General features: G+C 37.3%; 1 protein-coding gene across 1 annotated transcript; it reads left to right on the forward strand.

Annotated features, from left to right (window-relative positions):
• The first annotated feature begins 12,870 nt into the window (after positions 1-12,870).
• LOC116111552 (ABC transporter B family member 15-like) lies at positions 12,871-13,818 on the forward strand. The gene has a single exon (XM_031397722.1). It carries the CDS (start codon positions 12,871-12,873, stop codon positions 13,816-13,818), a length of 948 nt encoding a protein of 315 aa, XP_031253582.1.
• Positions 13,819-15,012: the final 1,194 nt, after the last annotated feature.

The raw sequence follows: 15,012 nt of genomic DNA on the forward strand, positions 1-15,012 counted from the left end.
AAACCAGGTGAACTGATCTTATTCCCCTTCCCCAATGCTGAAAGTAAACCCTAAAAAAAAACCATATTTGCATTTGCAATTTTTCATTCGAATCTTCAATCTCTCTGGATCTTTCTTTCTTCTTCTTTCCTTCCTTAGTCTTCTTCTCTCCTCCTCTTGTCTATCTTCTTCTTTCTTTGGCCCTAATCGATAAAGGTGTTTCGGCAGCCAAAGCTAGCCAACCAGTGGAGGGCCTTGCTACGACTAGTTTTGGCCAGCGGCCTGCACTTTGCGACTAGTTAGATCTCTACAATCTACCCAACATTAATTTATCTTTTTTTTCTCTTTTTTTTTTTTTGGGGGGGGGGGGGGGGGGGTGTTGTTGGGTGTGGAAATTGATAGATGGTATTTGGGTGTTCAATCAATACATCTTCGTTTTGATTGAAGAAATTTATTTGTGTTTTGGGTGTTAAGAATGATGAAGAAACTGATTTGGGGTAATTTGTTTGTGGGTTTGATTGAAGAAATAGATTGATTAATTTGTGGGTTTGGTGGAAGAGATTTGATTGATCGATTTGTGGATTTCATCAAAGAAAAAGAAATTGATTAATGTGATTGATGAAATTTATTTAGGTTTTTGGGTGTTAATGATGATGAAGAGTTTGAAGCTCTCTGTGTTTGTCTTTTGTGTGTATGAGAGAAAGAGTGATTGCTGAAAGAGGATTGGATTTGGTTAAGAGGGAAATGAAGGGTGGAGACTGAAACAAAGAAGAGGAATGGAGGGTGGAGATGAAGAGGATTATCTTGAAAGTGGAAGGATTGATCGATCCGACCTGCTGGTTAGACTGGTTGGATCGCTAAGCCAAGGACCCAGTTGCCTGACTGGGTCACTACCCAAGCCAGGTTTCAAAACATTGATATATACATCTATAAGAAATATATATATATACACTTTATATTGAATTTAAACTCTCTCAATAACTTTAGTGAATAGAAGTGAGTTTACAACATTAAGTCCTTGAGGGTGGAGATTGAAACAAAGAAGAGGAATGGAGGGTGGAGATGAAAAGGATTATCTTGAAAGTGGAAGGATTGATCGATCCGACCTGCCGGTTAGACTGGTTGGATCGCTAAGCCAAGGACCCAGTTGCCTGACTGGGTCACTACCCAGGCCAGATTTCAAAACATTGATATATACATCTATAAGAAATACTCCCTCCGTTTCTTTTTAAGTGACGTTTTAAGACTTTACACAATTTTTAAGAAAACAAATTTCTCTCTCCTTATACTGACTCTTTCACTGAAATTGCAATGGGAAAATTTTGATTCTCCCGCTGCTCTTCACCCGCATTTGAAAAAGAAAGAGAGAGAGAGAAGATAAGGGATAGAGATGGAGAAAAAGAGAGCAGAGATGAGGGCTGAGAAAATTGGAATACAAAGGACAGGGGAATTCATCGAGGAAGAGAGAGAGGATGGAGTAGTCAAACGACTTTTATTTTGGCAAAAAAATACTTTCCTAAAACGTCTATTAAAATAAAACGGAGGGAGTATATATATATATATAAGGTGAAACTTTAATTGTCAAGATACGATTGTCGGCATCCATCATAGGATTATGAAAATTTTCATGCATAACCTCTATTCGTAGACATGCAGTGGGCTATATATAGGGAGAAAACTATGAGCAATATACAGTTTGAAAAATCAGAAAGATAATGAGAGAGGTGAGGTCAAAAATGCAGGAAAAAGATGGAGCTGGGAGCAATGTTGATGGTAAAGAAAAATCAAGAATGGGAGAAAGGTCACTAGGGATGGTTTTAAAATATGCAGATTGGAAGGATAAAGTGTTGATGATACTTGGTTCAATTGGTTGCTTCGCAAATGGATTGGGCATGGCTCCGATTCAGATAGTTCTCAGCAACTTAATGAATGGCTATGCCTCTTCTTTCTCTCCTCAAGATATGAATAAAAAATAAATAAATAAAAACTAGTTTATATATATATATAAAAAAATAAAAATAAAAAAGAAAGAAGCAGAGGTGTCATTGATAGTAAGCCAAACATTAAGGATTAAGACAATATGTATTTTCCCAAGATTAAGGCACCAAAAATGACTACTCTTACATCAAAAGACAAAAAGCGCCTAAATAGACAATTTCTTCCTCTATATGAAGTAGTAGGATCAAACAATATTGTTACTCGATCACCCAGTAACTTCCTCCTATCCTATTGTGTTTTTGTGTTGAGTAGAAGGATTCTGTTGGGCACGCACTGCTGAGAGACAGACATCAAGATTACGCACTAAATATTTGCAATCTGTCCTGCGTCAAGATATAGGATTCTTTGACACAAGTGAGTATAAATCCGTCACATCGCAAGTCGTTTCCACTATCTCAACTGACATGCTTAAAATACAAGGGGTTCTTTTTGATAAGGTTCTTTCAACGCACCTTAATTTATATCTGTTAGCCTGAAAAATATAGGGCTGACGCAAGACTCAGCCAGCATAAAAGGTCAGAGTTTGGGTAGGCCTGTAGCCATTAGAAGGTCATTTGTAAGTCAATCCGCTAACGCGACCTGACCTCTATCATTAATACCAAAATCAGTGGACGTAAGATTTGCTTCCTTAGCATCCGAACCACTTTAAATACTGTTTTCCATTGCATTTACTCTCATTTTCATATTCACGTGTGTTCTCTAGGCCTGTTCAGCATTTCACATGTGCATTTGGTTGGTGTCAAAATCATGCATCAACAGTTTGGCACTAGAAGGAGAGGCTGATTTAGTATTCGTCCTTCATCAGGAGAATCTCTAACAAATTGGTCCTACAACAGCAAATGGCCCGCCAACCTGAACCTGAGCGAACCAACCAAGGTGCTGAGGAGATCCCCCATGTCCAGGAGGACACCTCTTCTGAGGTACCTTCGGTTCCACAAAATATCGCGAGGGATATCCCATCAAGTTCACAACTTGACCCTGCCGTTATGAGCTACCTAGAAAGGTTCAATAATACCCTTCAGACGGTCAACCGAAGGTTGGACCGTTTGGACCAAGGCGTGCCACCCAAATTAGCTGGGGCGATGCAACCACCAAAAATGCCTGCAAGTCGCGCGAAAGCATAGCAAAGGGAGATAGCCCGTGCCGCGAACACTGCAGCGCGTCGAAGAAAGGGTAAGCAAGTGGCAAAAAAGGGGCCCAAGGGCTCCAAAGGGTCGACGAACACCAAACACGTCCCGAATAGAATACCAGTGGCATTAAGACTTGGTGAAAGGACGCAACTCGAGCCGTCCCATGCCATGCCGCATGTACACCCCCATAAAAGTGCTGGGTGGGACGATTCTTATCAGCGCCAGCAAAACGATCCTAATCGTCACCGTGTAGGAGGTTCCCACACTTTGCAGGGTGGTTCGTACCACCGCGAAGGTCGTGAAAATTCCCCGCACCATTCATCACCGACACACGGCTCTAGCCAACGTGTGCCGAGAGCGGCTGGAACTGCCAGTCGAGGCAAAGAGGAATCCGACCTCTGGACTTTCCTCGACTGCAATCGCGAGAGTCGAACTCGCATTGGCGAAAGCAATCCCCAAATGGCTCCACTGCCTTAGATTGAAGAGCTTCAGCGAGCTCTAGACCGACTAAGAGCTCAGCAAAATAAGCTTAGGCAGGTCGCATCTGCAGTCCCCTTCTCTCCAGAAGTGCTAGTCGCCCCACTCCCATCAAGATTTAGAATGCACGACATACGGGCGTTCAGAGGAAAATTCTGATCCGCAGGATCATTTATATGAATTCAACGACCTAATAGAGCTTCACCAGGTCTCAAATCTAGCGAAGTGCCGTTGTTTGGCAGTAACTTTAACCTCTCTTGCCAAACGGTGGTTAAGGTCAACCCAGCGGGATCGATCAGCTCGTGGCCTCAGATGAGCGCGACGTTCCTAAGGCACTTCCAAGCGAACCGAAAGTTCTCAATACCTTTGAGCTACCTCAACAATATAAGGCAAGAGAGAGATGAATCCCTCTAGTCTTACATCGACCGATTTCACAGAGAACTCAACAAGGTAACTCACACTCCCGAAGAGTCTATTCGGACTCTCATCATAGCAGGAGTTCATCCACAGACCGACTTGTGGAAAGAGTTACAGGCTGAGGATGATGTTTCCCTCACCCAATTCTATAACCTTGCAGAGAAGTACCTCCGAATTGAAAATTCAGTGGCGGCGCTCCACCGCCGCGACCCCGGCGCTTTAGGCAGTACGTTTGGTCGGGGGGAGAGTAGGAGAGTTGACCGCAGATGGGCTACTGACGATCAATGAAAAGGAAATAAGTCGCGTTATGAGCCCAAAAAGTCTTATGCTCCTGTTCCTCGTCGCGATCGCGACAGGAATTAGTATACGCCTTTGAATGCATTTGTATCGAATATCCTTGACAAATCAGAAGAAGCCAGCTTGCTCGGAGAGCTTGAGCCCATGAAAAATTCCCCATCAGCCATAAATAGTAAAAAGTACTATCGCTTTCATCAGGATAATGGGCATCACACTGATGAGTGCCGAGCTCTCAAAAAGGCAATCGAAGACCTCATCAAGAAGGGGCATTTCAAGGAATATATTGACGACTCTACTCCTGCACAAGAGAAAAATCAAGGGGAACTACGAAAGAAGCGTCGTGATTGGAAAGGCATATGTAGTGTCAACTTGATCTTTGGAGGGCCGCACCTCGCGGGGAAATTGCGAGGTGCCCAGGAAAGATATGCTCACGCGGCCCATCACGACCCTATCAGTGTGATGAGCATGACGCAACAACCACAAAAGGTTCACAGTGAGGAGGAAATTACCTTCTCTGAAAAGGATGCAACTCATTTGCATCATCCCCACGATGACGCTCTTGTAATCACGCCCCTCATAGGGCACCGTAACGTCCACAGAATGCCGGTGGACAATGGAAGTGTTGTGAATATCCTGTTCCAGACAGCTTTCGAAAGAACGAACTTGGAAGAGGCCAACTTGAAGCCCGCCTCGATCCCCCTATATAATTTTACAAGGGACCACCTGATCCCCAAAGGAACGATCTTGATTCCAGTCACGTGGGTGACTTTGACAAAGTGACCAAGGTAACCGAATTCTTGGTAATGGATTGCTCATCCACTTTTAATGGTATCCTGGGGCGAGCTCTGCTGAGAAACTTCAAGGCAGTCAATTCGATATACCATCTGAAGATGAAGTTCCCCACCCCGACGGGGATAGGGGAAGTTAGCAGATCTCAACGCGCAGCTCGCGACTGTTACGTAAGAGCAGTATAGATGGCGTGCAAAGGGAAAGGTATCTCGCACGGCATTCCTCGATAGGCTATGACGATCAGTTGGATCGAGCCACAGTCTGGCCCAGCCGAGGATAATATGGATCCTTGTATTCAGGAGTGCCCTTCCAGTGGGCCCGTTGAGGATCTGACTAAAGTATCGGTCGACTAGAGTGAGCTGAGCAGAGTGTTAAGGATTGGGAGCAATCTCAACCCCCAGCTAGCCTCCGAGCTGACCAACTTCCTCAGAGAAAATATCGATGTGTTCGCCTAGTTGCACTCAGATATGGTCGGGATCAGCCTGGATATTATTTTCCATGCTTTAAACATCGACAATGAAGCCAAGCTGGTTCGCCAAAAAAGAAAAGAGATGGATCCGGAGCAATATGCCGCCTTAAAACTAGAGGTGAATAACCTCCTTCGAAACGGATCCATCTGAGAAGCGCTCTACCCGACCTGGGTTGCCAACCCGGTTCTAGTAAAGAAGCCCAATGGCAAATGGCGAACCTGTGTCGACTTCACCGACCTCAACAAAGCATGTTCGAAAGATAGCTTTCCCTTGCCCAGAATTGACCAGCTCGTGGATGCCACCTCAAGGCACTAGCTGCTAAGTTTTATGGACGCGTACTTGGGATATAATCAAATTCTGATGTACGTACTGGACGAAGAGCATACATCCTTTGTTAGGATTGTTTATTCGTATGTTGAAGAGGATAGGATAACGAAGAGTTATTCTGTTGCGTTAGAACCAACATTACAACTTGGAATCAAACAAGGATTGCTAAAAGGAATGGCGATTGGGAGTATCGGAGTTACATTTGCATTGTGGGCATTTCTGGGGTGGTACGGGAGCGTTTTAGTCACCGAGAAGGGAGATAAAGGTGGGAATGTTTTTACTGCTGGAGCATGTATCTTATTTGGAGGAATCTAAGTTCATAAAATTCTCACCCAATAACTTCATTTTCTTAAAATTATTCATATTAACATGTGGGCGATCTTTGATATAGAACGTTTCATTTTTAATGAATCTTGGATACAAAAAGTTATATACACTCTTTGGGTACATGTTAATAGAATCTAATCTATAAATAGACCATTTTATAGAGCAATTCCTCAAATAGTTAACAGTATCATCTATGTATATATATATGCATAAATGATAAATCTAATTAAAATGTCAACCCTAAGTTTTTAGTCATTGATTCCTTGTAATTCAGGGATTCCAAGAGTGGGATTAAAGTTTTTTTTTTTTTTTAAAGAAAATTTTGATGGTTTATGTAAAAAAATTTATTGAAAATAAACATACACTAGAAAGAGGAACATACATACTTAATGTAAATTAAACTATCGAAAAATATAAAATTTCAATATGATATTAGAAAGAAAAAAAAATAAGGATGTGCTCTGTCGGAATGCTATCATAGATCCTTTGAGATTTAATATGAGGAGCATCTTTTTTGTTTTTTGTATCTTTTATTTCAATAATGCTAGGGACACCGATTTTTTTACACCGAAATCTTGTACGGGCCTACGTGTTCTGTAATTCACACCAGCAAATCAGACACGTTTCACGTTATTAATTTTTTTCTAGTGAAAGGTCGTTCACTTACGATGGACTCCTGTCCATATGATATGGACAGGGGTCCATTTACTACGGACTGGCGTCCCCGTTTAAAGGACGCCCGTCCATCAGTAAAATAGAATAAATTTTTTTTTTTTTTAAAATTAGGAACGGCCGTTCATTAGTTATGGATGGCCATCCCTTGATTTTGGACACCCGTCCATAAACTATGGACGGGCGTCCCTTAAGTTTAGAGGAATGGACGCCTGTCCTTTTCGTTCTTACTCACTCTCACTGCCATCTTCCAAATATCTTCTTTGAATGCAGTTATGGAATTCTTTCTTAGCCATCCTGTCTTCCCTTCTTTATTTTTATTTAGCAACCCACGTGCAATCTCCTTCATTCTTGTGGGTCATAAGAGAAAATCAAAATGAAGAGGAAGATGGAAAAGACCCATCGGATATCTTCAACTATGGCCGATGATTTAGCTGGAGTAAAATGGTTTATCCCCAAAAGAGAAGAATTAGATGTAGGGGCTTAGAAGGAAATACAAACACAGATGATGCTGCGTTAGACGGTTGAAACTCGGCTGAATATCTCACTGAGCTCACTGTAACTTTAGGCAGTGATTGGGAACCTGAGGCAAGTGGCATAGTTTTGTAACTGAGGATGTGCTCAGATTTTGGAAGAATGGAAATTGTATCATTGTGAGACCCAGACAACACAAAACTTTTTGAATCTGCCAAAAAGAACTTGACCTCTTGAAGCAACTGTGTCTGGTTCCGAATTTTAATCAAGGATACCTTCGTGAAGGAGTACTTCTGTAAGTATTTTGCAAGTAAAGCAGGATTGCTGTCTTTTTAGTTTTGGAGAAATTGAGAAATCAAATGGCTGCCTGCATTTGGGATAACTCATTAAGATAAAATTTCCCAGTACAAATTCAAGAATAATGTATTACTCAATAGAATACACCATAAGTTTCTCTGTGAATGCTCATTTTTGGATTTCTTGATGAATTAATATTTACTAGGTAGCCACATGTAGTTTGATGTGGTTCCTATTTTATTGCAGCAACCGCCGTTAGAATAAAACTTTATGCATGGAGAAACTTTCACTGGTACTTCTTGAAATGCCACCATGTTTTCCCCGGCAGTTTGGCTATTGTGCTGTTATTGGTAACTCAGGAGATCTTTTGAAAACAAGGTTTGGGAAGGAGGTAGATGGTTATGATGGTGTTATTAGAGAAAATGGAGCCCCCATCCAAGTTAGTCTACGACTAAAAGCTCTTGATAAAGTTTTGGAGTTAGGCTAAACTGATTGAAGATATTAGGAAGACGACAGTGAGAGTGAGTAAGAACGAAAAGACGGGCGTCCATTCCTCCAAACTTAAGGGATGCCCGTCCACAGTTTATGGACGGGCATCCAAAATCAAGGGACGCCCGTCCACAATTTATGGACGGGCGTCCAAAATCAAGGGACGCCCCACCCACAATTTATGGACGGGCGTCCAAAATCAAAGGACGGCCGTCCATAACTAATGAACGGCCATTCCTAATTTTTATAAAAAAAATTTATTCTATTTTACTGATGGACGGGCGTCTTTTAAATGGGGATGCCCGTCCGCAGTAAATGGACCCCCGTCCATATAATATGGACGGGAGTCCATTGTAAGTGAACGGTCGTTCATAGTTGATGAACGGCCGTTCACTAGAAAAAAAAAAATTAATAATGTGAAACATGTCTGATTTGCTAGTGTGAATTACAGAACAAGTAGGCCGATATAAGATTTCGGTGTAAAAAAATCGGTGTCCCTAGCATTATTGCTTTTATTTTTGGTTCAGTGGTTACATATTCAATTCATCTTGTTGACAAATACGAAATTGAAAAACAGTAAAGTAGGTTCTCAATATATCATTATACCTACATTTTACAAGATCACACATTCCTAATTTTATAATGACTCATATCAAGAGATGAATTTTGCAAGCTAAATAACATTAATACTTAATCATATATATCCTTATATTTTAAAAAACAGGTAAGCATAATAATCTTAATACCCTTTGATGAATGCACTGTTTTCTTTTATATTCGAACTTAGTCAACTGAGCTAATCTGAGCTGGAGTGCATTAACTAATTAAACTAACTAAAAAACTGATTAACTAACAAATAAATTAGTTACAATATTACAACTTGATTTGACTATTATACCCTTATTCCTCTAATATTAACGTCCAAGACAAAAGATGAGCAACTAACTACCGACATTTAATTTCACATTTTGTGAACATGGTGACTTAGTTGCTCACTTTTGGTCAGCACGTTAAAAGCTTCAGGACGGGCGCATCAAGGATTGACTATGAAGATATTGATTTTATATAGGGGTGAGCGGTTCTGGGTACCTTGTATTTTTTAGGGGAACCAAAACCGGAACTGTACAGTACAGGTTCCCAAAAAAGGAACCAAAACAGCATAGTGCATGTTCTTAAATTCAAGGAATCGAAACCTAAAATGCAGGTTTTAATTCCTTTTCCGAGTACCCTATAAAAAATCAATTACCCCCCATTAGTTTAAAAAATGACAAAAATACCTTAATTTTACAAATACACCCTTAACAAATTTTTATTACTCATTCATTTGTGTCCAATGTGACTCAAAAATCATCTAATCTCTAGGCAACACTTGAATTCAATCGATTCATCACAATTCACATAAAATTCCTCAATCAAAACCAAAACACAAACAATTAATTAAATTAATTAAACAATCATACTATAAATTTATAATTTAATATTATAATTAATTAAATTTCTGATTGTTTAATTAAGTATTGTACTAATGTTTATAATGGAATATTATAATTAATTAAGTAATCATACTATAAATCTATAATAATTAATTAAATTTCTAATCATTTAATTAAGTATTGTACTAATGTTTATAATAGAATGTTATAATTAATTAAGTAATCATTTAATTAAGTAATCATACTATAAATTTATAATGTAATGCTATAATTAATTTAATTTCTAATCATTTGATTAGGTATTGTGCTAATATAAAAAATTACTAATGTTTATAATATAATGTCATAATTAATTAAGTAATAATTTCATTATGTAATGTTATAATTAATTATGTGATCATACTATAATGTAATGTTATAATGAATTAAGTAATCACATTATAAATCTTTAATATAATATTATAATTAACTAAATTTCTAATCATTTAATTAAGTATTGTACTAATGTTTATAATGAAATGTTATAATTAAATAAATAATCATTTGTTTATAACGTAATGTTATAATTAATTAAGTAATCATACTATAAATTTATAATATAATGTTGTAATTAATTAAATTTCTAATCATTTAATTAAATATTGTATTAATGTAGTAAATTACTAATGTTTATAATATAATGTCATAATTAGTTAAGTAATCATTTCATTATGTAATGTTATAATTAATTATGTGATCATACTATAATGTAATGTTATAATGAATTAAGTAATCATACTATAAATCTTTAATGTAATATTATAATTAATTAAATTATTAATCATTTAATTAAGTATTGTACTAATATTTATAATGAAATGTCATAATTAATTAAGTAATTATTTAACTATAATGTAATATTATAATTGATTAAGTAATCATTTAACTAGTAATGTATTAATGTTTATCAATTTATTTTATATAATTAATTAATTACTAATTTATTACAGATATACTTAGAACTTGATAATTGAAATAAATAACTAAATATTATATTATTATTCAATGAAATATACTATTCTATTCAAAAATAATTCTTTTAATCACATTAAAATACATTTAATTGGTTTTAATTTCAATTATACACTTAATTAATCAAAACTTTAATATTAATATATTATAATATATTAAAGTTTTTTATATGATGTAGTTTATGTTAGTAAATGATCCATATACGCAGCGAAAACAAAAAAATATAATACAAGGATCGTTTACATGAGCCAAGATCAAGGGTATAATTTTACAAATTTATATTAAAGTAAAATCTGCACAAAAGGTTAATCAAGAGTTTAGAATAACATACGCACGTTTGGAGGCTCCTCCAAAATAGTCTTTGTACGTATTTGCTACCGACCCAAGCATAGGATCGAACTTATGAAGTCCACACGAAGACAATCACAAAGAACCAAAGAGGAATTTGCTAGATCCTCTTCGGCTTTAAGATTAAAGAAGAATGAAATCAAAATGAATTGATTTTGGGCAAAATGGGTTTCTGCCTTGGGAGAGAAATGGGGCTGCTGTGTATTTGGTTTTACAATGAAATTGAGCTAATCAATTAATTGTTGCATTTTACAAATAAACATTTTCTTTTATAGTAAAACTTTAATGCCCTATTCCCATATGGAATAGGCTTAGGCTCCAACCCAAACACCCCATGTTATCAAACACTCCCTAATTAGATATTTTATTTATTTCATCATTATCTCAATTAAATTCAATTAATATATATTTAATATATATATTAACATTTAACAATAATGATGATTTAATTAAATATATGTGAACACTTATTTAAACGTAAGTTTACTTATTTAATTTTTCTAATTAAATAAAGGCTACGACCTTCAGCAAATTTAATTGCATTGTGAAATTACCAAAATACCCTTTTGCCTTAAAAAGACGAAAACGCCCTTCCTTCTTCTTGGATCTTAAATTATCTTCTATGTGTATGACTCATAGGCTACTCATCATACCGGCAGTGTATAGTATCGCGATTAACACCAATTAATCGTCTCACTATACACAGACCAAGATTGGCCCCTAACAAGGCACCATGGTCACCCGATATATTCAGATTCAGCAAAGTAGCTACCTGTCAACGATATGGTTACCGTACAATTCGATCCTTTCATCATACGTTATCTCTACGAGATGAAGGCATAGAAATAGTGTCAACCTTTGGTTACTCTTGATATTATGTATTCAGTTTCTAGACCAATGACCTGTATTATAATCTAGATAGAGCAACAACTCAATCCCACTGTGGCCATAGTTTTAGTGTCATTGCCATATATTAAATTGCGTCGTGAGATAACTTCTCCCGTACCCGGGAGTGATGAATCATCTATCTATCTACTATAGTCTTGATACACTCCTCGATATAGCCAATCACCACCATATTGACAGCTCTGAAAAGAACTACGTTAGGCTAGTGTCAAACTACACCAATCGGTGCACAAGGCGTTCCGGTGATCTCAAGTTTAAGGATCACATGCACCACCATTCGTTAGAGGATTTATTCCATAGACACTGGAGTTACCATCCATATGGAATCCTCTAGTGGATCAGTCTAGTGAACTTGCTGTGTGTATTTGCCTATAGCAAGCACCCATGTGTTACACCAGGTTGTCACCAAACAACCTTGACAAGTGACATCAGTCACTGCCTTTTAACAGGGTCGTTCAACACTATGATAGCCTTACCGTATTATTTGTGCCCTTACTTCAGAATAATACTGGGGCTACAGACGTTTCTAGAATGGCCACCATATGTGCTCATAGGGTTCTCATTATCAAGATTTGAAACACTTGATACTCTCGTCACGGTTCCACCATTCTAAGGACATATATCAATACATATTGCAATAATAATTATTCACGCGATATAGAATAAAATGCATTTTATTGATTAATGAACATTATTACAAAGAGTCAATTCTACAATAATTGATTGGCTCTAGAGCATCTACTCTAACAGTTTATATGTAATAAGTATAATTGTATATTTATTTAATTAGGTTATTGTAAAAATTTAACTTTTTCCATTTTATTTTTTTTATATGTAAAATTACAATAGACCCCATTCTTCACAGATATTTCATTTTAGCTCAGGTTCCAAAACAAGGTACCTGCTGCAGGTTCCAAGCCGGGTATCCGTTGTAGGTTCTTTTTTCCAAGTTTTGATTCTGGTTCCGGCTCCGGCTCCTCCACATGTAGGAACTGGAACCAGAATCGCACAGTGTCGGTTCAAAAAAAAATGGAACCGGATATATATATAGGTAGGGCAATTGGGAATTCAGATGTAAGGATTTCTATAGCAAGGGCATTGCTTAGAGACCCAAAAATCCTACTCCTAGATGAAGCCACAAACTCACTGGATTCACATTCTGAAAAGGTTGTGCAGGATGCTCTAAATCAGGCTTCAACCGGACGAACTACAATAATCATCGCCTACCACCTTTCTTCTCTGCGCAATGCTGATTTAATTACAGTCATTCATTCCGGAGAAGTGGTAGAATCAGGTTCTCATGAGGAGCTCTTGCAAAACATAAATGGCCCATACTCAACAATGGTGCAACAACAGAAAACCTTAACTGATGGTGAAGTTATTGTCTCCCTTAACAAAGAAATTGAATGCAGAAATGATAACGAATCGATTCTCGAAAGTTCCGGCGATAATAAGGAAAGTATCGAGAAGCCTGAAGATCATTATGATCCCCCAAATTTAAAGCAGTTGATGCTTATGGCAGCACCTGAATGGAGCTCAACCTTTTTAGGTTGCATCGATGTAATTTTCTGTGGGTTAATTCAGCCATTGCACACTTTTTGCATGGGTTCTCTTCTATCTGTTTACTTTCTAAACGATAAAAATGAGATTAAATCAGAGACAAGAAAGTATTGTTTCGCCTTCCTGTTCTTTGCTGCCTTGGCTTTCATCACGAATGTTATTCAGCATTACAATTTTGGTCATGTGGGGGAGAGCTTGACCAAAAGGGTGAGACAAGAAGTGCTTGGAAAGATTTTAACATTCGAGATGGAGTGGTTTGACGATAAAAACAACAATAGCGGCGCCATATGTTCAAGATTGGCTACTGATGCTACCATGGTAAGAACTCAGGCCATTTCCTCAACTACTTTGGCAGCTGTTAGGGCAAAAAAATGTACGAAAAAAGTAATCAGACAATATGATGAATCAAAATGTTAATATAAGTTTCAAATTTGAAATTGAGGAAAAGTTGTATAAATAAAAAACGTAATTAAGTTTGAAATTGGAGAAAATAAGTGTAAGCAAAAAGCTAATAAAGTTTCAAATTGGGTAAAAACAACCTAATTAAGTTCGCAATTAGGGAAAAATAGTTTTAAAAAAACAACTAAATTGAGTTTAAAATTAGGGAAAAAGTAGTATAAACAAATCCGTTTGAACCTCGATAAATTAATACCCTCGATTAAATAATATTTTTTGTCGGACCCAACTTGAGACCAATTTAGTAAATTAATATTTCATTAAATTTATAAGATAATACATTAGAACAAAAAAAATCACACACACACTTAGTACCACTTGATATATATATTAAAATCTCCTATACATTATATATATATATTATATATATATATATATATATATATATATATATATATATATATATATATATATATATATATATACTACACATTATTCAATTAAGAGGCCTTTGTAAATATAACTTCAAAGTTACTTGTTTCCTCTTGAAATTGATGTCTTCTTAGACCTCATCTCTAACTTTTCTTAGGGTCTTTGATTCAAGGAATGTTGTATTTCTGGAAATGTTATATTATAAAAAGAAAGATTACCTTGAAAATTACTAAGAATGTTTAGGGAAATATGTTCAGGTTGGTTGACAAATTGGTGAGTATGTATATTAATTTGTTTAGTTGGGGAATAGATTGGTGGGTATGTTATTTAAATTACTGATTGCCCTCTAATTAATATTTATTTTAGATTATTTATAACCCCCTGCATTTAAAAACTTAGCAAAAACAACCTCATAATAAAAGTTTGGAAAATCAATAATGCACCCCCACCACCCAGCCATTGCCAGCCATCGCAACTACCGTTGGCCACCTACAGCTGGCAACTAACGATGCACGGAAGGCCAAAAATGGCCTCCGTGCGTCGATATGGCCATTTCTGGCCAGCTAAATGGCCTATTGAGGCATGGCGGCCATTTTCGGCCTTTCTGCGCCATTCTAGCGGTGGTGGTTGCTAGCGGCCAACAACGACAGGTGGGTGGGGGTAAAGGTGGAAAGTACCCCGCCCGGCCCGGCCCCGGCGGGTTACTTGTTTTGGCGGGCTGGCTCAACCCGCCCGCCAACAAAGGCGGGCCGGGTTAGGCCCGCCAATTAAGGGAAAGATGCT

This window comes from Pistacia vera, unplaced genomic scaffold (genome assembly GCF_008641045.1).
Source record: "Pistacia vera cultivar Batoury unplaced genomic scaffold, PisVer_v2 Contig644, whole genome shotgun sequence".
In the NCBI taxonomy this organism is placed as follows: domain Eukaryota; kingdom Viridiplantae; phylum Streptophyta; class Magnoliopsida; order Sapindales; family Anacardiaceae; genus Pistacia; species Pistacia vera.

Coding starts and splice junctions, on each gene's coding strand:
- LOC116111552 (XM_031397722.1), top strand. CDS start 12,871: ATGGAACCGGATATATATATAGGTAGGGCAATTGGGAATTCAGATGTA.